The sequence below is a fragment of the Coturnix japonica genome, chromosome 13 (assembly GCF_001577835.2).
Source record: "Coturnix japonica isolate 7356 chromosome 13, Coturnix japonica 2.1, whole genome shotgun sequence".
NCBI lineage: Eukaryota > Metazoa > Chordata > Aves > Galliformes > Phasianidae > Coturnix > Coturnix japonica.
In genome coordinates, this window is record NC_029528.1 from 15,536,574 (window position 1) to 15,561,903 (window position 25,330).

General features: G+C 47.5%; 1 protein-coding gene and 3 long non-coding RNA genes across 6 annotated transcripts; 1 reads left to right on the forward strand and 3 right to left on the reverse strand.

Annotated features, from left to right (window-relative positions):
• Positions 1–389: 389 nt before the first annotated feature.
• Positions 390–24,376, reverse strand: PFDN1 (prefoldin subunit 1). Of its 3 annotated transcripts, none has more exons than XM_015876055.2 (5): positions 24,252–24,376; positions 23,913–24,079; positions 23,077–23,151; positions 13,690–13,774; positions 390–589 (listed from the first exon to the last, which is right to left on the reverse strand). In XM_015876055.2, exons 1-5 carry the CDS (start codon positions 24,282–24,284, stop codon positions 506–508), a joined length of 444 nt encoding a protein of 147 aa, XP_015731541.1. In that variant the 5' UTR covers positions 24,285–24,376; the 3' UTR covers positions 390–505. The 3 variants fall into 3 exon arrangements, with proteins under 3 accessions (XP_015731541.1, XP_015731543.1, XP_015731542.1); XM_015876056.2 differs by lacking the exon at positions 390–589 and adding an exon at positions 10,961–13,145; XM_015876057.2 differs by lacking the exon at positions 23,077–23,151.
• Positions 596–18,913, forward strand: LOC116654045. The gene is made up of 2 exons (XR_004308889.1): positions 596–6,751; positions 13,905–18,913. It is a non-coding gene; the product is annotated as an uncharacterized LOC116654045 (long non-coding RNA).
• Positions 14,632–16,428, reverse strand: LOC116654046. Its single transcript, XR_004308890.1, has 2 exons — positions 16,353–16,428; positions 14,632–15,730 (listed from the first exon to the last, which is right to left on the reverse strand). It is a non-coding gene; the product is annotated as an uncharacterized LOC116654046 (long non-coding RNA).
• Positions 20,041–22,955, reverse strand: LOC107320328. Its single transcript, XR_001558221.1, has 2 exons — positions 22,822–22,955; positions 20,041–22,789 (listed from the first exon to the last, which is right to left on the reverse strand). It is a non-coding gene; the product is annotated as an uncharacterized LOC107320328 (long non-coding RNA).
• Positions 24,377–25,330: the final 954 nt, after the last annotated feature.

Genomic DNA, 25,330 nt, shown 5'->3' on the forward strand with positions numbered 1-25,330 from the left:
AGCGGGCAGCAGTGCTGGACGTGGGCTGGAAGTGGGATGTAGCAGACACAAATGCACACATGCGTGTGTGCTCAGACACCAACAGGAGTGGCCCATACCACACAAGTGCCAGCAGCAGCACTGGGTTGCCTCACACTTACTGCACAGGGCAGTCGGTGGGAGAGGACACCACTGAAAAATCCCATTAACAGCAGCCAGGAGTAGGGGGAAGTGGGAGGCCCCAGTGCAGTTTTGCTGTGATTGCAGTATCCACCAATGGGGGAGCAAGGAAGGCAGGATGTCCCCAAGGGCACCCACCCCAAGTCCTGTCCCTCTCCTTTATTCCTCAAAGCTCAGCAGGGAAGGCAGATGCCACATGCCACAGGCAGCTGGCAGACACAAGGAGCTGACACGGGCTTTGCAGCAGGGTTTATTAGATCTGCCAGGTAACAGCCATCACAGCAGAGCTGCCAGTGTCACCCCGAGGGTGGCACAGGTCCATCCATGTCCCAACAGGAACTCACATCTACTGTGCCCTCCGGGCCATCAGCATCTCTCTAATGTTATCTTCTGCTTCCTTCACGCTCCGCTCCAGGTACGACTTCTTCTGCTGCAAGGCAGAAACCCAGAGGAGAGTTAATGTCTAGTGTGGCACTGGCAGCAGTGAGCATGCCCAGGGCAGGGCCCCAGCACTGCCAAGGGTGCGGGACACGGTGCTTCCCCAGGAGGGAGATCATCCCCAGACACATCCTGGCAGTGTCAGTATTTTGCCTTTCTGGCTGGGCCGTGGTCACATAAACTGAATTCTGTTCCCTCTGAAAGCTCCTCAGAGTTGCTGGGCTGTATCAACAGTGGAGCTACAAAGGATCTGCTAAATTAACTGCAGCAATGAAGAAAAGGAAATGAGATCCCATGTTTGGTGCCCAGTGATAAATCAATGCACCACAACAAGCTTGTGCTGCCATCAGCAGTGGCACTAAAACCCCTTCACACTCGGGTTAAGAAGATTCTTTCCCAGATGGGCATCCTCACAAACCAGACCCTCCTTTCTATCTGCTGCGTGTTCAGAAATTCCCTACTGTCACCACAGAATGTGTATGTTTCTTTAATCATCTCTCGTTATCCCAGGCTTGGCAGGGAAGCAGACCAAAGCTGTGCATCCTAAGATAGGAATTCAACAGGCAGCATTTTTTCCTGCTAGTCTGGGTTCTCCTAGGTGACTGGAAAATCTGTATTTGGCTTTCCTGACTATTTTCTCTGGGTTTCCAAACGACAGACACAACAGTCTCTCATGGGTGCCAGGCCTGCAGAACGTGTTCCTGTCCCCATGCTGTTCCAGAGCTGCCCCTGGTGCAGGGCATGCCAGTGTCTGGTGCTTCAGCAGAGCCCACTGGAACCACTGTGAGCCATGCTCCCAAGGCAGCCCTGCCCATGGCTCAAGCTGAGGCTCCTTCACACCGTCCCCATGAGCGCAGTGCAGCCCCAAGCAGGAAGACGCTGGCAGGATGATCCTTAACACCACAGGAGGTGGGCTTGGGGCATCACAGAACCATCTGAGTTAGAAAGGGTGCTCAGCCCCAGCCTCACCTCACTGGAGCAGAGCAGCAGCAGGGCTCAGGTATGGTGTGGGAACTGGGTGATGTGGCCACCAGAAGCTGATGCTGCACTCATGGCACACAGCTGCTGGTGGAAGGCCGGATGGACTGGGTGTGTGCCAAAGAACAGTGACTGTCGGCAGCAGAAGGGAGGCAAAAGATGCCAAGTGGGTGCTCTGCTGACGGCCTCAACTAAATGGTGTGAGAGTGCAGGGCACTGCGGTGTGTGACACAGAAGTAAACCCATTAACACACGGTGCAGTCCTGCTGCCATCCGCGCTCCCATAGCTCACCAACTATGACTCCCATACACCCACCTGAAATTCCCAAGCCGTGAGGACATCCCTTCCGCTCCCATTTCTGAATACTGAAGAACTTTCATTTAAACAGTAAAGGTTGTTAACAACAGCGAGGGCCGGGGTTACAGTAAAGGGCTCCTTGTCTCCCTGACGTGGTCACAGACACGTGGGATGCCTCTTGCTACAAGAGCTGCTTTTCAGGAAGCTGCTGGGAGGCGGCCCAGCGTGGGTCCCTGCTCGGATGCCTTGCTGGAGCTGATGCACGAGCAGGACAGGACATCCCCGGCCATTGGGAACTCCAGCCCCTCCTCCCCAAGCGTGAGGGGCTTGGGCAGGGACCAGGCTTGGCACACTGCTGCTGTGGGGATGGTGCCCATATGGATCCTTACACAGGACTGAGCTGCTGGGGATACTGGCAGCCCTGAGCAGGGCAGGATTCAAGGGATTTGTATTTCCAAGATGTGTGGCAGAAGCAAAGTGTTCCTTCCTGCTGATCTGTAGCATGGCTTCTGTTTAGGTAATCACAGGAGAGGGAGCAGGACCTTGTACTGATCCCCTTCTCACCACAATTACCGGGGTCTAGACAGGAAACTCAGCGTCTCTGATGCTCTTTCCCGGGGAGTAGCAGTGCTGTGAGCCAGCGGGGCTGACACATCCCCACCCATCCAGGCTGCCGTGTGGGGCTGGCAGCACAGCTCTGAAGTCATCCTTGAGTCTGTTCCAGCCTGGCCGGCCCTGCTGGGCTGCCAATAGCCGCTAGCTGTACAAGGAATGCCCTCTGCGGCCTCCCAGACTCCACCTCTGCAATTCCTGCACCTGATCCTGCCTGGCGTTAAAGGAATTCTGAAACTGCAGGCTTGGAGGCACTAAATGCATTGGCTTTTTGGGAGCACTTTCTCCAGCTCTGTTCTCTGTCAGCTACTCTCTGCTCTCAAAGGTTCAGAACTCTGCCCTGCTGCTGTGATCACCATTTCCAGCATCTCCCACGCAGGGAGGAATGACCTGAGGCTGCAGCCCTGGTGGTGCAGAAGAAGCCTTTGCTGCAGGAGGAGCAGGAGGCAGCCCAGAAGGCAGCTGAATGCACGTAGGGACACAACAGGATTTGCAGCAACAAATGTCCAAGAGGGCAGCACGCTCAATATGCACATTGAAATCCAAGCAGCTACCCCACTCCAGAACAGGACAAACTCCTGTTTGTCATCAAACATCACAGGCTGTCACCCATCGGATCCCATCTCAGCCACTCCTTGCAGAAACAGCTGCTCCAACCCCTCCTACTCAGCTTCTCCCCTGCACAGGAAGGGCACTGCCACCCACGCTGGAACATGTGAGACAGCCACTGCTGCCACTGCAGCTAGCAAGGCCCAGGCTATGTGGAGAGCAGCTGATAGAAAGTAGAGTTGGAGAAAGCGCTCCCAAAAAGCCAGTGCAGTCAATGCTTCCAAGCATGCAGTTTCATAATTCCTTTACACTAACCCTGTAGCCAACAAGTTCTCTTCCTCAGCCAGGAAACTGGCAGCAAAGCAAACCACAGAACTGCTGCTAGCCCTGATAAAATGTTTTCACTTAAATCTGCTTTCCCTGCTTGCCACCAAGAAAGAGAGTCAGGACCCACAGCCAAGACCTGCTTTCCAGGCAGCAGAGCACATCCCTCGTGCTGCTCACAGCTGTTCACAGGGTCAGTCCTCCCTGCACCTCTCAGTACCCCTGCAGTCATGCCGGGGCTCTCCTGGGCTGCCCCCACTCACACCAACCTTCCATTTCATGGGAGCCTTCCCTACCTCCAGGTACTCCTGTGCGTACCCTCCTAGACCCTGCGTGTGGGGCAAGGGGCAGGAATAGCACATGCCAACTTGGCAAAATGCACCCAGTGCCCGGAGCATCATAATGCCCAGCCTTGGTTGGGGGCTGGAGGAGATGGCAATTCCAAGGCACCACTCACTGCACCACAGGGTCAGGTCTGTGCCCAGGTGCTTCTGCACACAATGAAAGCAATGCCCTGAGTACTTCCAGTTGTCACTACCCTGTGTCACAGCTTGAACTTTGCTCCCTGCTGCAGGTAACCTTCCACAGTCTGCTCCCTGACCAGCTCCATGCTATGTGCTCTCAGCAGCTGCTGCAGAAATTCTGGATTTAGTGCAAATACACCTGCAGGCCACAGCCCTGAGGAACAGCAGTTAGGTTAGCAGACATAGGCAGTGACCTCCTGACACTGCATAAACCTCCCACCTCCACTGCTATTGCATCACGCTGTGAACAGCAGCCAGGCTTTGTCCACGATGACACATCCAGACTGTGCATTCCTGTCAGATTAAGGAGCCAGCATCCACAGATTCCACAGCAAGAAAAAAAAACATTCATCAGCTCCTTGTGGATCAGATTCAGATGATCAAAGCACTATACTCACACAGCATCATAATCGGGGCACCACTGCCTTCAGAGCGCTGCCCAGGGCTGGCAGCTCCATGCAGGGGTTTGGGGCCAGGACACTCAGCTCCAACAGCCAGCACAGCAGTGCTGTGCTCAGCAAGAAACCAAAGGACAGCAGCTAATACTTATTCAGGCTGCATTATGCCTAGACCTCACAGGTGCTGCCCTTTTTCAGACAGCGGCTTATCATTCAATTCCTGCTTCTTTCACTTTTTAAGTTTTACTTCTGTCTCCTTACCTCAGCTTGTAAATCTGTGGCCTGCAAGCAGAAGTATGAGGTGCCTAAACTCAAATAAAAACATCTCCCGGCAAACGGAAGGATCCAGCAATGGAACAATATTGGACAATCCAAAGCACAGAGCAGTGGCTGAGCTGCCACGCGGTGAGATCTGGACAGGCTGAGAGTTGGGCAGGGAGGAAAATTATGAGGTTCAACAATGGCAAGTATGGCCCTACACCTGGGGGGGAATAACTGCACATATCAGTACAGGTTGGGGGCTGAGCTGTTGCAGAGGAGCTCTGCAGAGAAGGAGCTGGTATCCTGGGGTATTGATCTTGTGACCAAGAAGGCCAGTGGTAGCCTGGGGCATATGAAAAAGAGTGCAGCCGGCAGGACAGGTTCCTCCTCATCTACTCTGTCCTGGGAAGGCCACATCTGGAGCACCATGTCCAGTTCTGGGCTCTCCAGTTGAAAAGAGACAGGGAGCTGCTGGAGAAAGCCCAGGTTCTCAACAAGAAGAGGAGACTGAGGGGGGAATCATATCAGAACTTATAAATATCTAAATGGTGGGGCCAGGTTCTCTCCAGTAGTGCCCAGCATCAGGACAAGGGGAAATGGGCTCAAACTGAAAGACAGAAGCTACATCTGAACAGGAGAAAGGACTCCTTGAAAGTGACAGAGCACCGGGACAGACTGCCCAGAGCGGCAGTGGAGTCTCCTTCTCTGGAGATACTCAGAACCCACTGGATACTTTCCTGTATAACCCGCTGTGAGCAGCCTGCTTTAGGAGGTGGGGGGGGTCTGGTCAGGAGATAAGTTCCAGGGGCCTTTTCCAACACATATGGTTCTGTGAATGTGCATTCTCACATATGTATTTATTTCTTTTACACTCCTTTCCTACAACTCCAGTGTGTGAGGATGACACACACTCAGGTCCCTCCAGGAGTCCTCCCTGGAACAGCCCTCCCACACACAGAAGACTGCTGCAGAAGAATGCCCTGGAGTCTTCAGTTATGATGCAGTGCTTCAAATAGGTGCCCTGATATAACTCATCTTGTGACAGTCTCAATAAACTCGCTAGCTTAGTTTCTCTATCCCCCAAAGTTAAATCAGGTCATTTTTGGCATTCCTTGCAGGCTCTGTGTGCACTCTCTTTGGGAAAGTGATAGGCAGATCCCATGATAGAGCAGAGAATGCACCCTCGGCTGCAGAGCCCTTCTCCAGAGGAACGTGGGCTGTGCCATGGGGCTGGGCCACAGCACAGAGCTCTCCTGCACAGGGTCTCACTGTGCCCAAGAGATGCACTGTGCTCACTGAGTTTTCCACATAAAACTCCATGGTAAGGAGGATCTCCTGAACAGCACTCAGCCATTCTGCAACAGGAGACAAAAGCAGCTCACGAGCAGCACAGAGGGGAGCCCCACAACTCCCCAGCCTCACCCTGCAGCATGGTGTGGCACACTGACACCGTGAATGACACAGCAATTACCAAATATTTAGACGCACTTCAGACTTTCCAAGCAGCAGGGTTATTGCGCTCAGGAAGTTGCCTGTAGTTTGCTTAAGAGTGAACTGCAATAGGAAGGGATCACAGCTGGCTCCTGACGACAGCCACTGACAGCAGCACGATGATGCCACCCACCAAGGAGGAGAAGCGATGATTCAGGTCCTTGGGTTTTCCCTCACTTACTCTTTCCACAAGGCAATGGGGACACTCAATCACTCTCAAGCCATCTAGTCTGTCCCAGCTGGGAAGGAGATGTAGCATCATAGAACCATTTGAGTGGGAAGGGACCCCCAAAGGCCATCCAGCCAAGCATCGTTCTGCAACAGAGCCCAGGCACACCACACATAAGTGTCATGTCAGACACATGGCAGCATGTCAATCAGAGGTGGAGACAGGTGCTTTCCATGACCAGGAAGTGACAGATCGTTCCAGTGAACTCGTGCACCCTACCCCAGTGGTGTCTACCAGGGAAAGCTGATGGGAAACGTTTCAGTAGGTGGCAGCAGAAATATATCTGCTGTGCAGACTCCTGTTGGGACACTTCTTGGATAAATCACCCTTCTAGAGGAGAGTTCTCAGACGCATGTTGCTCTGGGCTCGATACCACACTCCTGGCAGCCTCATGGCAGTAGTCATGTCATATACAGAGAACTGGAAACTCACCCTGGTGCTGAAATCCCCACATTCTGCCTGGGAGGAAGCGTGCTCCTTGCAAAACATGGTAAGTTCCTTCACTCTCGGCTTCAGTTTCTACATTCCTGCAAAGCCAGCGTGGCAGATCAGAGCACCTGCTAGCACCATGGCTGTTGTATAAACCAAACCACATCTCCTATAGCTCTTAGAGTTCGAGCCAGAGGAGGCTATTTTTGAAGAAAAATGACTTCTGTAAACGTAAGAGACTCAAAGTCAGCCAGCAGAAGACATGAACACCTGACTAGTCAGCACTTCCCCAGTCAGTGCCCGTGGGCTCATGGGCAGAGGGCGAACATGGCCGCATCCCCCCAGGAGCTTCCAGGCAGAGAAGGGCAGCAATCCGACAGGGCCAGCAGGAAGTTATGACAGCCTCCCGCATACCTGGAGAGCAAGGTGCGGCCGCACAGAGCTGACTCAGGGCTGGGTCAGGCCTCCCACATGCAGCAGCACGCTCTCCAAATAATCGCTTCCTGTTCTCCCGGGGCAAGACAGAGGAGATGGGGGCGGCAGGTATGTGTAATCCCCCTGCCCAGAGCCCTGGACTCGCCAGGCACAAAGGGCAGCGAGGAGCAACTGTTTGGGGCTGGGTGACTCAGGCAGGCACAGTGTGCTGGGTTTGTGACTAACTATTACTCATGCAAGGAGGAATTTGGAGAGGGACCCACGTCCAGCTCTGCTTGCTGCTTTGGTTATTTCCACTGCCCTAAGTACAAAGAAGAGCTTTGACAATGAATCAGACCCTGGTTTAAAATGACAAAGAAAGACTTATCTATCAATTTGGTGTTCAAACAATTTCAACATGTTCGTAAGAGCAGCTCAATGCTAAGCAGAGGAAACAAGCAACATTTTCAGACTCTGATGACAAAATGCATGATCCTGGATGGACAAAACCATTTAGACAGTGGAAGAAGTGGTGGTGGTTTTTTTTAATTAGCGTGTAATGTACTTCACTTTCCCTGACTGATAAAGGAATGCCAAAGCACTGGCACGGTTTGCTTTGAAAAGCTTTTTCCATTAGATTTGTGTGTCAGAACAAAACCAAAAATCCCAAAGCAAGCTCTGGGATAAACCCGTTTTGAAAATGTCTCTGTAACAAAGTTCAAAAGGATTTAAAAGGAAGCATTCAACATACATATTAATTATAATCCCGCCTCTATAATCTACAATTATCCAACAAAAAATAAAGGCAAGAATAGCAGGGAGGGGAAAGAAAAAAGCTGCCAAATTCCAGCTCCCCCTTCACGAGGCCTTTGCCCTTTCATCTCGTTTGTGTGCCTGCCGCGCAATGAAGGGTAACACAATTACTAATTAACTTATTCCTTGCAAAATTTGGGAAGGTTGAAAACTTCATGCTGTGAACGACTGCTGCAAGTGAAAACTCCAGCCCTGTGAGCATCATACACGTGACACTACAAATTCAGGTCAACCTAAGGGCAATTAAAGGGCATCACCTACAGTCCCGCTTCACAAAAATGGAATGAGTTTTCATAAGCTATTCTGTGTCTGAACTGGAGGGAGATCCTTTCCAAGAGCTGGGAATTCCCTCTTAAATGTGATTATTTTCATGCTCCTCCACCTGTGAGGTTACAACTTGGCATTTTGCAACTGGTGACTTCTGCGCTACTTAACACATGACCAACTTGTTAAGCAATTTCCAGTACAGACGCATACCTGTTTGATCTTTATCTAACAAATCCAGTACAGGGATGTGGACCATAAAAAAAAATACACCTTCCTTGCAATTACTGAAGAGTATCTGTTCCCTTCTGAAGCTACAGGACACGAACTGCACACAACCAACTTTCATTTACCTGAGAGTGAAATTGTTCAGAGTATTTCCTTTTGCAAAGAAGAAGAAAAATTCTCCTGCACTAAAAGACACCCAGACCTACAGGGGAAAGAAACAAATGAGCTTCATCACTGCCTTCTTCACAACAAGCCTGCAGGTGGAGAACAGATGTGTGCCAACAGCTCTGTCCACGCTCTGCTCTCCTATGGGAGCAGCTGTGGATGCCCCCATGCTGACAGGAAGCTACTTCTGGAAGCTTCTGTCCTGGACCCAAGGCCTCCTCATGGCCAGAGAGAGCTAATGAAGCTCCCGAGCATAATTCAGGCTGCTGGATGAGCAGTGGGGACAGAAGCACAACAGCCTTCCTTGGAGGAGACAAGGCCATAATGCCAAGAGGACTGAGACCAAGCCAGTGTCTGACATCTTCTGTATGCATACTTAAGGCTGTCCTTAGAAGCAAGGGGCTGATGCTGCTGTGACAACACCTTTAAATCATGTCCTGAGCACAAGGATATATGCTAGCAATGCAATAGAGAAAAACACACTCTTCCAAAGTAAGATCTGCTCTTACTAAATCATAGAGAGCTATTCTTGAAGCTTCCCCCTTACAAGCCAAACACAAGCATTCCTTATTTTCCCCTGTTTATTTATGTGGTCAAGCACACCACACATTCCTGGGCACTGGCCTATCCATTCCAACTATGGGATCAGAGCTCCTGTACAGCAAATCTCGGGAAGAAATTGGCCTAACAACTGCTACCTTCAGGTGGTCACCCAGCAGTCTGCAGGACATTCCACACATCTCAAGAGACTAGACTGCACACCATTAAAGCTACCCTCTGAACTGGCCTCCACATGGACAGTTTCAGCACAAAACTCAAAGGACTGTCCAAAGAACTGCTGCAGAGCAGGCCATGCCTACACTGAGAGTACAAAGCACCAGCTCTTAGACTCTGGCACTGCTCCCCAGACACACCTCACCCGCTTCAGCCTTAGCTGCCCCAGGGAAGGAAAACTGTGCTGTGGCAGCCAGCAGACACCCTGCTTGCTCAGCTAGAACAGGGGTGCAGCCATGGCACTGCAGAGCTGCAGTGAGGCCATCCCAAAGTCCCCAGAAAGCATCACAGAACAGACAGCTGGAGTGCAAGCAGGTTTGTATCCAGGCAAACCAGGGAAGACCTGTTGCTACATCTGACAACCAAGCACCTCAAAGCACCACAATTCAGTGGCATCTTCACTTCAGCACAAAGGAGCCCTGCCAAACCTGATCAAGGAGCAGTTTTTTTCCAGTTATGAACAAGAGTTAAGAAGCTTTCTGTGTGGGATGGGGCAACTGGACACTGCACTTTGTCTCAGAAATTCTTTCTGGGGCCCGCAGAACTTGGGTATGCCTTCCCTCATCTTATTTTCAACTTCAGACAGACAGAGAAGAAACCAACCAACCCTTTAGCCCTACTGCATTAAACATTCAAACGCCATACAAGTGCATAAAGAATTGCATGGGAGACAGGAGCACAGCAGTGCAGTGGGCAGAGCCTTAAAAACCAAATTCAATTCCCCAAGAAAGCTGCAGGTTACTTTTGCCCTTTGCATGAAGGAGCTAAATACAGTGGCACAGTCAACAGCACAGCACAGCCTCCCCCTTATTTGTTATTTTTAGAAATTCAGTCTGACAACGCCTGACGACTAAACATGCTGAATATAGCAGGAGAGAGGGATTATCAGATATTATCAGAGAAAACACACAGCAATAATCACTTTCTCCACCCCTAATGAAGAACCAATTTTCCATGTCTTTGTAATATCAGAGTTTGTTCTTTTCAAAATGCCACATTTATAAACAGAATCCATCCAGCCCTACAATGGAAACGGATAACATTTCCTGAAACAAAGCATTGTTCCACCCCTCACATATCATGTTTCCTTAAAAACAAGGGAAGAAAAACATTACTTGGTTTTTCTCTTAATACTGCACAAACATTGCTGAGCTTAAAAGAGTCAGTGCTCATCCCTTTAGAATGCTTTCAAAATAGATTTACTCATACCCTTCGCACTGTGAAACACAACAAGAATTTGATGTTATCAGGACTGGAAAAATCCAATGGCCACGCTTAGGCAGGAAGCTTCCCATGTGATGGCATGGACTCATACACTCAGTCTCTGTAAGAGCCAAGAAGGTTTTGGTAAGCTTCACTGGCACAGCCTATAAGCAAGCATGTGCATTTTGTAAGCAAGCCTAGACAGTCTCTTTGGATTCCAAAGGATTATACACAGTGTGTGAAGATAAGTTTGCTAAATGCGTATATATACACATTCATAGCTACTTTAAAAGAAGGATAAAACAACTCTGTGTGCTGACTGACCAGCAGACTATGTCTGCCCCCATTTGTTCGTACATATTGAAAACCCCTTTGGGTTTTCCGAGCTGTGCTCATACAGTTCCATTCACAAAGGATATGGAGTGCATATTCCAGCAAAGCTTTATTTTCACAGTGCTGTACAAAGCCAACCCTGGCTGTTCTCACTGCTTTGCTGTGTAGTGAGCAGCAGGGACAAGCAGGTTAGCAGTGTCACAGCCCTCTCCTGATGCTGACATAAAAGAAACAATGCAGGTCTTCAATAACAGGCAAACACAACAGAGGGGAGTAAAGGAAAGAGAATAACTGCAATCACTGCCAGAAAAGAGAAAAGAAACTGTGAATGTCAGGAAACCCAGCTCACACCTCCAAAGCAGATGAAAGCCCACATTTTCACAAGCTGCTGGCACTCAGGAGTTCTCCTTACTACACAGCTGAGAAGAGTTCAGCTGTGAACCCAAACTTTATTCTGCACTCTTCCAGAATAAAACTGAGTTAGCAGTGACAGCATTTCTGAAATTCAGATTTATATCAAAAATGCACATTTCACAGTACCTTGGCAATGGCTCTGTAACTGCAGCATGCAATTGCCTCCAGCTCATGCTATGAGAGTAACCAGGTGAGCTGCACTGCATGGATACTGGAGGATTACTCTGGCTAGCTTAAGAAACCATGCAAAGTGTAGTAAGGTATGACTTACGATGAGTAATAAGGTAGTTAATGTGAAAAATAGCTTTAATTTTTTGTCCAGTTGTAACAGTTGATGAAGGGATATTTTAACCTGGTTATCTTGGTCTTATATTTATTTTACAACAACATAGTGGGAGCACAAGGTCACAAAGTTTCACATTCTTTTCTCTTTCTGTCACAACTTGTTTTCAGCACAGCAAAATTCTCTGCTCCTGTGATAAGCAGACTCAGGTATTTCCCTTGAAATGTTACTTTCCAGCAACTGTCAATCTAATCCTCTTCCTTAGGGAATCCCAAGTCCAAGGAATATCCTTCACACTAAACTGCCAGACATCTGAAAACTAGTTAAAAGACGGACCTGAATGTTCAATTAAAAGAAACTGTGATAAGTTCCAGCAATCCAAGACGTACTTCTAATAGTTAAACAAAAAAACAATCTACCTCCCCACTTCTATGAGCTTTTGAGACAATTACTGTTGCTGGGAATTGCAATTCAGTGGCCATAACAATAGACCTGAGGCAACAGAGAGCTACAAAACAGTAAAAAAAACCATCTGTGAAGCAACCACCTCCAAGGCCGAGTGCAAGAACGGCAAAGGTTATGATCCGGGGGTGGGGGGGGAATTCCATCCATTCTCCTGAACTCAGCAATATGAAAGTTCAGGAGGTAAGATTATGTTCCATCAGGAACAGGGAGAAACTGAGATGCACAGCTGAAAGGTATAGTAGCCAAAAATGTCAAACACACTCCAATCAGTTCCAAATGCAGGCACGCTGCAATGAAGTTCTATAACTTCAGTGACACTGCTGGTTTTATTCAAAGCCAGTGTTTTCAGGCATGGTCCCAGCGTAGCCTGGATACAATCACATTTAATCACGTAAGCATAAAAAGGACTGTGCCTTGCCAGCATGAATACTAGCTGACATATACAGCCTATCCATGGAGTACTTACTTTCCCTGTGTAGAAAGGTTCTGGTGGCCCCTTATTATCTGACACAGAAAACATGGCAGGGAACACAACCTGCTAGTTCCCATGGCAAAAAGTGTCTTAAGAAGAAACACACAAAAAGCCACAAGTTGTGAAAAAAAACGCAACTTGACTTTTGCTGTAGTGTAAATAGGAAACAATAGAGACCACACAGTCCTGTCTGAGCACCTACTTCCTATTGCTGCTTGTCCCTGCTTCCCTGATCTGCAAGCAAACCTTCTCCAAAACATTAACAGATTAGACAAGCAGCTTGACTCAACTCAGCCTATCCTTGTTGCCATTCCCCAAAAGCTAAGGAACACAGTTATGTATTGATTTTATTTTAGGAGCATTAACAAAAAGCAAAAACAAAACACTAATGTCCTTGGAAGAAGTGCACTCTAAACACCTTCTCCAAAGAACTACAAGATACTCAACATTCAGACGACAGCTTGTTCATACAGCTGGAACTTGCGCAGACACTACTTTGTGCATCTCAGGTATTCCTCTCTGCCTCAATAAGCACTCCCTCCATAAGAACACAGGAGTACTCTGATTACATCATTACAGTCCATCCTCCCTAGGGTCCAGTCTTCAACAGCAGCCATAAGTAGACGTCTAGGGCAGAGTTTAAGAACAGGGTAAGCACATATGGTACTTCCTCCTAATATTTTCCCAGCCTCCAGACATTTTTAGCTCACAGACTTCCTTAATAGGATGCAATTTCTACATATTTGGAAATGCTCAAACGATTTATCTTCCTTGAATTTGTGCAATTATCCTGCCCCAACATAAACTTTTAATACTTAGAGCAAAGAGCTTCCCATCACTTACCTGCTGCAAGTAACCTCTGGACACCCTCTAAATACTTCTAAAGCTAGCTCCTACTAGTTTCACTTGAAACCTGCACATCCAGTTTTCATATCAGGATGCAGAGGGAACAGTCAGTCCCTATCTGCTATCTTAACACTCATAAAGTTTGTAGTCCTAGCTAAGAAACCAAGGCACACAAATTACTCGTAGGTTACTAGCAACAGCCCTCACGTTCCCCACCAGTTACTTGAGAATTAACAGTATCACATAAAAATAAGCAATGTAACAAACAGTACCTTGTTGACCTTCAATGTTTTGTTTTCATCAACTTTACTGGCCAAAAACTTACCTCTAACTCCTTAATTTTCTCTTCTGCTATTCTCTGCTTCTCTAAAAGCTGATTATGAATGACTCCTTTAGACTGAAGAATAAACCTACAAGTAAAAAAGAGACAAAATCTGCTGGATTTTGCTTTTTAAAAAATAAATCTAACCACTGTACACTTAGCTGCACAAGTTAACTGTAATGACCTCTGAGAAGTATTCATTCTCATCCCTGTTCTAGACAGAGACAGAAGAATGAACCATGAGACAGACGAACTGACCCAAGAGGCTCAGAAAAATCAGCTGGAAAACACTTGCTGCCTGCTACTAAAAATTCATTGTTATTTAACGCCTCCAAATAAAAATTTCCACTGTTAAAGACTCCACATTTTCTTTCTGTTCATCAGTGCTGTAATGTTTGCCAATCTTCCATCTTCAGACCTAACATTCAAAAAACACATATAGAAGACCATTGAAATACTAAGCTGGATGGCAAGCAACACAACAGCAGAACAGCCAAGTCATCAGGCTGGCCTCCCAGGTTTGCTTGCTGATTTCACCCATTATTCTGCAGGAAGAAAATGAATGCTCACAGGCTGCCCTCTACAATTCAGTGTTCTGGATATTTTAAAAGCAAATCTGGAATACAACTAGCAAGGTAAGTCCTTCTTATCAAATAACATTCAAAGAAATCTTCAGCAATGACAGCATAATAGTATGGAAATACAGTCAAGGAGAATTTTTTCAACAGTTAAAAACCATGCATCACTGTAAGCTAAGCAAACCTGTACCGCAGAAACAGAGACCAAATGCACACCACGCTACAAAGCCAAGTGCTTTCACAGGACATGGACAGTCAAGTCCACCTGCCTCTGAGCTTTCACAGCTCCTGCTACCCAGGGTTTGGCTTTAATGTGCACCGTCACTGAACTCCAAATCTCTTGTTTTCTAAATTCAGATTTGATTGAGTTTTTTGTTGTTGTTTTTTAAACAGGATAGGAAACCGTTGTTTAACTGAAATTGCAGCCACCGGTTTCCATTTTTCTGGGGTTTTTGTGGGTTTGTTTTGTTTTTTGTTGTTATTTGTTTGGTTGGTTTTTAATTGCACAAGGGCTTTGAAAGATGCCACTCTAAGATCTCGGTGTTCTGCAAGCCAGCATGTAAAAGCCACCCAACCTGCTCAGAAGAATCAACAGCATCCAAAGCAGCTCTCAAGCACATGGCACCAGCATCCCACAAAGAAGTAGAGGACAACTAAGTTCAGATGAATTTTAGGAACCCTCCATAGTTGCCTCTCGTCCTTCAGATATAAAGAACGCACAAGACACAGATCAGCCCCTTCCCTACTTGGAAAGTCCCCCAGGGGGATTTAGAAGGAGCCTCTGTGGGTCATACCAATGAGGTCAAGGTCTGCCCCAGCACTACAGAGCGTCTGGGACAACACCATGCTGCCAGGTGACAGGAGCTCGTGCTTGGACAGTTACTGTGAACAGCTTTGTACAGTGCAGAATCAGAATGCATTCCTCGTCTACCACAGCAAAGCCTGCAATCCGTGTGCAGTGCAATCTCCAACGACAAATGATATTATTAACAGGTTTGCTCAGGGCCTGCAAGATGTTCTTTGAGCATAAATGGAGTCCACTCTGTTTGGCTTGAAATTCAGCCTACTCTGCACCAGCAACACAACAGCCAAAAGAAAAACTACATGCCACATTCATTCCTGAAATGCATTGGAATGGAACTGTGGTTAATTACAGCAGACTGTAAATTAAAACTCCTCAGTGCTGCTATTAGCTGTGCTTAGCAATCACTTCCTCCTCCTCCTCCTCCTCTCCTTCCTCTCTCTTGTTCCACACCACCTTGTCTTTTCTACGGGAATTTCTGCTATGTTTTCTACTTTGGAATTTTCTCAAATCCTTCCTCATTCTTTTCCAGTCTCTCCACTAGTATCATCTTGGCTGTCATACTCATTCCTATTCTTCACAACACAGCACACTACATCTCTCTCTCCATTCAGCTCCCCATTTCAGGCAGTGGTTACATTTCCAGTTCCCAGCACACGCCATCCTGCAGACAGAACACAAGGATCTCATTCAGCCCTGTGAAAGTGCCAACCGCAACCACCCTTCTGTCAGATGCAAACCCCACAGCCAGGCAGATGGGAGCTGCTCTTCAGAATCATCACCAGCATCATCACATTGATGCTCCTATACTGCATTTGCATGCTGGATAAGAGAAATTTGGAAAGAAATATACTGCTCCTGCTGTAGCTGTCATCAGTGAAAAAAACAAAGCTGCAAGGTGCCCTCAGAATTTCCTCCCACAAAGTCACCAAGCCCTCAAAATAATGATCACAGGTACTGCCCCACATCTGTCCAAGGCCACATTCTCAAAGCTGAAGCTGCAAACCCGAAAGCCATGGGAGCTTTTTTGCTACTAAAAAATTACCAGAAATGCCCTGCTGCTGGAGGGGGCCCTAGGCAGCCTGCTCTGGTGGTTGGCAACCCCATGCATAGCACAGGAGTTGGAAACTGATGGAGGCCCTTCCAACCCAAGCCATTCTATGCTCTGTCTCAAAACAGACACATTTTCTCAGCCTTATTTGCTCACTCATTTAAAAGGGAACAGCAAGTAACACCAGAGCAAATATGCCCTATTCCAAATGCTTACCAGATTACCCAGTACTTACATATACAAAATTACAAGAGAAAGTGACAGAGGACTGGGGTCCTTGAGGACAGCAATGCTCAGCCAGCTCTGAGATGCCAACAAGAACAGCTCTAGAACGCAGCCAAGTATTTTTGAACCAGCAGCATCTACGTGGCCTGGCATCCCAGCGACTGCTGGTTCTTAAAGAGCAATGTGAGGAACAAAAATAGAGCATAAGGGAACTGAAAGAGAAACCTCACTTTAAATATTCCCAATTGATTCTATTCTTTTCCTCTGCTAGCTCCACATCGGGTTTTTTGTTTCCCTAAGGCAGAGCAAGTGATTTATAATACTACAGGGTTAGTTGGTTGCTTCCTTCTGAAGAGATCTTTTCTTCCAAATTTGAATTCCTAGATCTCATGTCCCACTTGGTCACTATTTACATAGGACTCACTCATACCCTGGCCAAAATGGTCATCAGGCTCCAGTTACACTGTTCACTGATGCTGTTAACTTCATCTGCGACATGTACACACCCACCAAGTGATGTTCATACTATGTAAGTAATTCCATAACTCAGTTTGTTTGCACCAAAATGTACTGTTTACTCAACTTTAAAACACAGTATTAGATACTGAAATATTCATCTGTTAATGAATGAGGTTATGGAGATGTTTGTTCAGCACACACCAGCCTTCACTATGACATAGAACATACTGAAGTTATTAAAGGTGGAGTAACAGTGATGTTCATGGCAAAGGTTTTCCATTAACAACATTTCCAATTACTTGAAAGCAAAAGCTGACTGAGGTCGCATGTCTGGAACTCCTGGAGGCAGGCACCTGGCCCAATGACAAGCACTTCTCCCCTTCTGCTCTGCTTGGGTAACAGTTCAGGTGTTTCTGAGGGAGGACAGAAGCTGGCAGTCCAGGTGTGGGGTTTTTGGAGAGGCATTTTTAGAGGTAGGAAAGTTGCAATACAATTTTAATTAATGGTAGGTCCAGAAATCCACTCGTTCCGGCTTCCAGTTCACAGACACGGTGATTATAACATCAGCTTTAAAGTCCCCTTTGGATTTGGGAAACTCTTTTTTTCTTAACATAAGTTTAATGCAGAAAATTGTCAACTTTGTACAAAGTCATAGTAATATCCTACCATATATGCTGTATTTCCAGAGGGACCTAATATGTACAGCACAGTTGTTTGTACATAATACCGTTCTCCTTGAAGCCAAGCATGTTCATTAGACTACTCCAAGAGAAAAGTTGGACTAAGCCCAGTCATGCCCTTATCTATTTAAAGACGCTTTTTAATTCTGAACTTGCACTGCTGTTCAAGCTCTGAGCATACTCAGAAAGGGATTAATGCATATTAAGCTCTGCTCAAAGCCAATGGAATACAGGCTTCCAATGAGCTGATCCCAAGCAATCTAGCTTGACTGAACAGGAGCCGGCTGTTCACCCAGAAGTCCCCTTTTGCTCTCCCAGGGTGTGCTTCTGTTTCAACAAACGATCCCTTATTCTACAACATGCAGCTTATAACAGGCACTGATAAACCCCAGCAAATTCCAGGTTAGCCACCCTACATGAGTTAGCCAGTACCAAACAAGACAAGCAAGCAATAACAAAAAAGGAAAACTATGAGTAATTATATTCTGTGCTGCCACCCTTCACGTCCAAGGGTTTTGCATTTTAAGTCTGATTTTGAATTTCCCATTCACCAGATCACAATCTTTAAGCAGAGCTCCCACAGCAGCTCACATGGGTTGAAATGGTTGCAGCTTTTCCTCTATTTGCCATTACTTCAGAACCCCCCCATCTCACTGGGTCGCCCAATATAGCTCAGCGTAACTGCCCCCCTTCCCCAAGCAGCACATACCTTACAGCAAAACAAACCCTGCAGCTTATATTGGGAGTGTTATACATGTACACATTCTAGAAGCAGCCATTTATAGTTCACGTGTCATTTTACCACTGCACCCAGAGCGGTGCACCCATGCGAGCCCAGCAGCATGGGGAGGGGGATTAGCAGCACGGGCAGCATGCCAAAAGCGGTCTTATGTAGGCCACAACAAGGGGAACTTTTACTCAGCTGAACACTCGTAAGCCATAAACCTATTTACCTTAAGGAGCTAAAGGAAAAGAAGAGCAACACCAGACTGGCTGCCTCTTAGCTGCTGCAGCCTGCCCAGCGCTCACAGTCACCCTGCTGCAGGTCGATGCTTCTGCCCCGGTCCCTGGGCTGAATTCACACCCAGACAGCTTTTTCTTTTTTTTTCTTTTTTTTTTTTTTGGTGGGGGGAGGATGGGATCTGTCAGTAGCTACAGCGTATTACATTACCTCTCACAAAGATAGTAACACAGCTTGCAAGCAGCAGTTTCTGCATTGCCAGACACTTAACTAGATGGTAGAATTATACCATTGTTCATACTTGGTTCTTTTAAAAAACTGAAATTGGGAATATATCTGAGTGTGTATTAAATATAGCACAACCCTAAATAACAAACCAGTACTGTGGTCAGCTTGTAAAGGACTTCATCCATTCTTTTCGAAGGCTCAAGAGAGATAAGTGGAATTAAAGGGAAAAAAAAAAAAAAAAAAGCAACCATCTCCATCTCATTATACAGGAATGGGGAACATCTGAGATTCAGCACGAGCATGACGGACTGCAGTTCATGGAGGTGAAAAGCTTCACCAATAGTCTTCCCTCATTACAACCCTGGTTTAGTGACTTTATCCTCTAAGTTTGTTTTATAGTCATTTTTTGTTTGTTTGTTTTGCTGTGCAGCAATGATACCCTGTAGCTTGTCAAGCAAAAGCTCAAACTAGTACAGCATTTCAAACAGATTTTTCTGAAGTGTTTTTTCCACTAACCGTCAAAGTTGCAAACTGCAGAAAATAGAAGCAATTCCTTCCAATGATGGGAGGTCCAGATCAATTTCTGACACATCCGGTATCTTCAAGAACATCTCACAAATTTTTTTTTTAGAAAGAACAATTCACACAGCAAACCAACAAACCACAAGGCAACAAAACACAACAATCAAATGAATGGGCACCTAGGAAAATAGAAGCGAGCAAAAAGCTGGCTTGAACACAAGCACCCTGGTCAACCAATCCTAAATATGTTTCTATTAAAAAATAAAATAAAAAATTCTACTGGTAAAACCTCAGTGATCTGAAAGGTGAGGTTTGTATTAGTAAATAAATCAGTGACATGGACATACTGCCATACTCTGACAAGCAAACTTATTTATTCTGCTTGGTAGCATCTCTTCATGAAGAGCTTTCACAGGAAAACAAGAAAGTCAAGCTGCATCTGTCTTGAAAAGCAAATCCATCCCCAGACGCAGGGGAAAATAATCTCCCTCTTTCTTCCTGGCCTACCCAAACCAGAAGTGAAAACATGGGCAGAAATAGGATAAACCATCAAAATGCTGGAGTGAGAAGGAAGACCCAGCTATCAGCTCATGGTTCTTGAATAACACAGCCTTCACTCCTGAATGCCATGAATCCCACTATAAAAACAACAGAACATCAAAGAAACCAATACAACAAGTACCAAAGAAGTGGGTATAAGGGTAACTGCTTCAGTCAGAAGAGCTCAAGCATTACATTCACATAGGGATATTTCTGGTGCTACGTTTAAATTAGTTTGCACAAGATCAACTCCACTCACTGCTTCCTCTTAATTATTAGAACAAACTTTTTTATATTAACATTCAGCCTTTTTTTTTTTTTTTTTGTCCAGAAATGCTGTTTTGGAAATATCATTCCTTCCCCGAAAGCCTTTCACCCCTTCGCTCCCCCTGACTCCAGCTCCAACTGGTGAAACATTCTGTCAATTCAGCAAATAGTTCTGCAGAAAACAGGAATAAAAATTCAAGACGGTATTTACAGAATTTCTGAGTTAAGGACTTTGCTTCATAGCACTGCAGAACAGCGGGACAGAGAGGGCCTGACAGCCCCCCCAGCTCAGGGCCCGTCCATGGCCTGAGGCACCTCCAGGCACGGTGCAGCACAGCTGTAAGTACACACTGCTGCCTCAACCTCACATCCAGCTTCTCACCCACCAGAACCTCCAAGTCCCTTTCCACAGGGCTGCTTTCAGGGAGTTCTTCTCCCAGGAGCAGTTCTTGTTGTGTCTCTGTACTAAACTTATGGTGCCCTGTAGCCTTTTGTTCCACATGAACAACTGTCTTGTTCAACACAACGTATAAACAGTGGTCCAGTCACAAGCAGCAGGATACAAACTGTTTTCTTCTACTTCACTGGACAAACCAGACTTTATGTGGAAAATTAAACCTTCACTTTTTCAATATTAAGATAAGTGAGCTTCATACTTATGATGTACATATTGGCCAGAGGCAGACAGCAACACATTTGTCCTGGGATCCATTTAAGTATCACAGCACCTGCCAGCTACTCAGCAGCTGGGGTTCAGCACTGAACCTGCACAAAGCCTTACCTAAGGCAATGGGAAATAGTGGCCACTTGGATTTCACAGGCCGACCTATACATAGTAACCAAACCATAAATACAAAGCCTTGCCTGTCCTTCCATTCTTAGTGAGTTTTGGAAACCTGAGCAGGAAGCAGAGGCTGGCTACCACGTTCTGCAGTGATCTGTCCTCAGAGAACCACACACACACACAGCGCAAAACAAAACAAAAATCTGCTCTTGCTGCTGCATCCAAAAATACACCATTGGAAAACTTTTAGGAAAGTTTACAATTATCTGTGATGTCTTATTTAGAAGCAAAATTCAGAATCGTACTAAAAATGGGAGTGCATTCAAACCCAATAAATGCTCAAAAACCTTGAATCCTCTCACAGCTTTCACTCACGTACGGTTCTGCCAAAAAATCTGAGCTGTTTTTGAAAAAATAAAATAAAAAATTCCATTATCACAGCCATCTCTGTAGAAATAGTACACTCACAGAAACCCTGAAGCATAAAGGTGTGCTACAGCATTTGCTTGATTTTTACTTCTACAGCAAATGAGAGAAAACTAATGATAAAGCAACATCAAAACAAAATGGAACATCTATTTTGGCATGGCATGAAAAACTGCAGTGGTCTCCTCACTGTGCCCAGCATAAACCCCTGATGTTTTCCTTTGGTAAGTAAGAAGCTGGCCCAGGTCATTATTTAATGGAATGTGAAGGGAAAGGTCGGAAGCATTCAGACAAAATTCTGAAGCTTAAGCTTTCGGCATAGTTCTCAAAGCAGCACGATGATATCAGTTCACAAATAGCTTAAGCAGGAGTCCACCACAGTGGTAGTTGTCTCAGGCTAGATAACAAGCCTTTCAAAGAGCATGAAGTAAGAGAATGAAAATGTATTTGGCACGGTGCCACTACTCAGATGATATCCTAGTCAAACAGATATGTACAGTACACAGCAATTCATCACCTCATACTATGTGGCACTGACAATGGTTGTGTTAAACCAAAATTAGCTACAGTAAATGTTTAGGAACAACAAATGGGCTTTCACATTTGCCAGTGGCTCAGGGAAAGCCTCTTGGGCAGGAAGCAGGCTCTGGGCTCAGAGCAGGAACCACATAATTCTTTACAAGTAGCGCAGAAGTATGGAACTAGGTAGACTTCTTCCCAGGATACAGCACACCATCACATTCCTGAAACACTCCGTTTTCACAAAGTCCTGGAATAGCTCGTTCTACCCAAATAGAACTACTAATTTGAAAGGCAGACTTAAGCCCCATGGCCAAATCAGGCATAACTCACAGAAACACTGCAGTAAGCTAAGGAAGGGGAAATAAAAGTAAAATAAATCAGTGAATAAGTAGTTTGGAGAGCATGAGCACTCTTAACCTGAATTTGCATAGTGACTAGGACAACAGAACCCGCAAAGAGTTCACACTTCAAACATTTGAAGACTAATATCATGCAGATAGTATTTTTCTACCATCACTGAGGAGCAAAGTGCTGCACAGCAGAGTCTGAACCACCTGCCCGGTCACATGAAGGTAAGCAAGAGTACAGTCTCAAAAAGACTGGACTCCAGCAGCTGGGTTGAAAGCAGGACAGTACTTTTCAGTTAGCACAGAAACATTATCTCATTCACAACCAACATTTTACAATGAAGGCTGATATATTGATGCTTTCAAAGAATCTTGAGGAATTATTTCATAATGGAGAAGTATACCCTGCTTTAAGATTAAAGATAAAAAAATAAAAAAAAATTTGAAGAAAAATTGTTGCTTCCAGAATCTCTTAGTTTGTCTTTTCTGTGACAAAAACAATGAGCCTACAGCCTGCCTGGGTCATATCAGCTATCTCCTGCAAGAGATCTGCAAATTCTATCTCCTTTCAACATCATCAGCAGCTCCACACAAACCCAAGTTCATCTGCTTGGAAAACTTAACAGGAGTAATTCCACAGTGGTCCAAAGAAGGCTGTCACGCTACACACCCCCCCATCAAAATCACAGAGTAGCTTCAGTTGGAAAGGACCTAGAGACCACTGAGCTTCAGTTGGGAAGGACCTAGAGACCACTGAGCTTCAGTTGGGAAGGACCTAGAGACCACTGAGCTTCAACCCTCTGCGGCAGGCAGGGCTGCCAAATACTAGATCAGGCTGCCCAGGATGAACCCAGGCACAGCTTCATTTTCCCATTGGTCTTACCTGACAACTACCAGTGAAGCGCAGTCCACATACCAGTCCTGGCTTCCCAGCCCGCAGCTCCCTAAGACTCACCCAACAGATTGTGTGATGACATGAATCAGGCCCAGGAACTCACCGCAACAGCAGGCTGAACCAGCTACAAGTCTGCTGCAGCACAAAGGAGAGTTGGGAGCGGGGAGATGCAATCGCCCTGTGGGCAGCAATCAAATCAGATTCAACCTTCTATAAAACATCATCCCTGAATAAGCGTAATCATCACTGTTGCCCAGTTCACAATGGAAGAGAAAAAGCACACACAGAAAGTTAGCACGGCACAGTGAGTCAGCACACACGTCAGACTGGAACCCAGTTTGTGTGTTGCACTTCATGAGGCTGCTGCAGTCAGAGCTGCGCTGCCAGAATAACCCAGGTGCATCACTGCAGGTGTGAGGTGTGAGACACCACCCAGCGCGGGCAGGCGGCTCCTCGAGTGCGCATCAGCCTCGTGCTCACTTCCAAATGCTGAGGCACGTGGACACCACCAGCCCGACACACACTCGCTGGTGCTGCCCAGGGCACCGTGCCCGGGTGCACACCGATGCTCCGGGTGCACACCGATACTCCGGGTGCACACCGATACTCCGGGTGCACACCGATGCTCCGGGTGCACACCGATACTCCGGGTGCACACTGATGCTCCGGGTGCACACCGATACTCCGGGTGCACACCGATACTCCGGGTGCACACCGATGCTCCGGGTGCACACCGATGCTCCGGGTGCACACCGATGCTCCGGGTGCACACCGATGCTCCGGGTGCACACCGATGCTCCGGGTGCACACTGATGCTCCGGGTGCACACCGATACTCCGGGTGCACACCGATACTCCGGGTGCACACTGATGCTCCCCCGATGCTCCTCGTGGAGCCCAGCATCCCTGCTTCTGCAGGGACGGTGCGGCCGCTACTCACATCCTGCCCACGCCCTCGTACATGCGCGTCTCGTCCACCAGCGTCATGATCTCGGTGTCGGTGAGGTGCGCGTGCTTCTTGCTCTTGCTGAGCTGCTCGATCTGGATGTCGGCGAGCTTCACCTTCTGCTGCGTGTCGATCACCTTGGCCTGCAGCTCCGTGAAGGCCTGTGGTGGCAGAGCGGCACGTCGAGCGGCTGCGGCCGGGCCGGGGGCAGAGGGGCGGGGGGCGCCCGGCCGGGCCGAGCCGGCCCAAACTGCGGGGAGAGGAGGGGGAGGAGGGGGAGGAGGGGGAGCAGCGGCCCGAGAAACACGTCGGACGGAGCCGGACACCCGTTACCTTCTTCAGCTCCAAGTCAACGGGCGCCGCCATCTTCCCCACGCTCGGCGCCTGCGCAGTGGGGGCGGTGGGAGGGCGGGGCGGAGCGGGCTGCGGCCGAATGGAGGTTAGAGCGGGGTGGGGTGGGAGGGGGCCGAGGAGCAGCAGGTTCCAGCCCACCGACCTCCATATCTGATACATGGCACAGGGCTCCATCCAGCCCGGCCTTGAACACAGCCAGGGATGGGGCATCCACAGCCCCTCCGTGCAGCCTGTGCCAGCACCTCCCCGCTCTATGTGTAGAACTTCCCCCAACATCCAGCCTAAACCTTCCCTCCTTGGGCTTAAAACCTTTCCCCCTTGTCCTATCACTGTCCACACCAGTAAAAAACTGATTCCTCTCCTGTTTATTATCCCCTTTTAAATGCTGGAAGGCTGCAATGATGTCACCCCACAGCCTTCTCTTCTCTAGGCTGAACAAGCCTGGCTCCCTCAGCCTGCCTTCATCGGGGAGGTGCTCAGCCCTCACAGCATCCCACCAATGCTCCTCTGGGGGGAATGGAACCACCCGCGGGGCTGTGGCTGTTCCCAAAGGGAGGCAGCACTGCAGCTTTGGGGTTTCTCCTTGGCTGCCTCCCTCAGAAGCGCAGGCCGAGCTCCGCTCCTGCAGTGCTGCAGCTCTTCTGCTCCATGCAGATCATGGCTGTGAGGTGAGCAATGGTGGCACTGCACTGCACCAACACTTGGTTATCAAACAGGCTGCTGTAACACACTGTGTTGGTTTGGATTTGGTTTTAAATTAAATCCAAAGATTCTGCCTGCCTACGAGCCTTGCTCTGGAGAACAGCCGGTGTTCGTGGAGGAGGAGGTGTGCTGCAGGTTGCAGGGCTCAGTGCTGGGGCACAAGGAGTGTCAGCAGTGGGATGGAGCACTCGAGGGAGGCAGGCTGGGTGGCAGGGCTCAGTGCCTTGCTCCAGGCCCCTGCTGGGCACTGGATTTAGATTGCAGTGGCTGAACTCAAGGTGGCTTTGCTTCACCCAAGCATTGCAGCCATTCATGAGCCAGCCGAGATACAAGAACACGCGGGGCTGCCACAGCTG

Excerpts from the sequence above, each read along its gene's own strand:
- PFDN1 (XM_015876055.2), bottom strand. The coding sequence starts at position 24,284 with ATGGCGGCGCCCGTTGACTTGGAGCTGAAGAAG. Across the intron at positions 23,152-23,912 it reads TACGAGGGCGTGGGCAGGAT|GGCGATTGCATCTCCCCGCT; the intron begins GTGAGTAGCGGC and ends TGCTGCCCACAG. Across the intron at positions 13,775-23,076 it reads TGGTTCAGCCTGCTGTTGCG|GTTTATTCTTCAGTCTAAAG; the intron begins GTGAGTTCCTGG and ends TTTTACTTGTAG.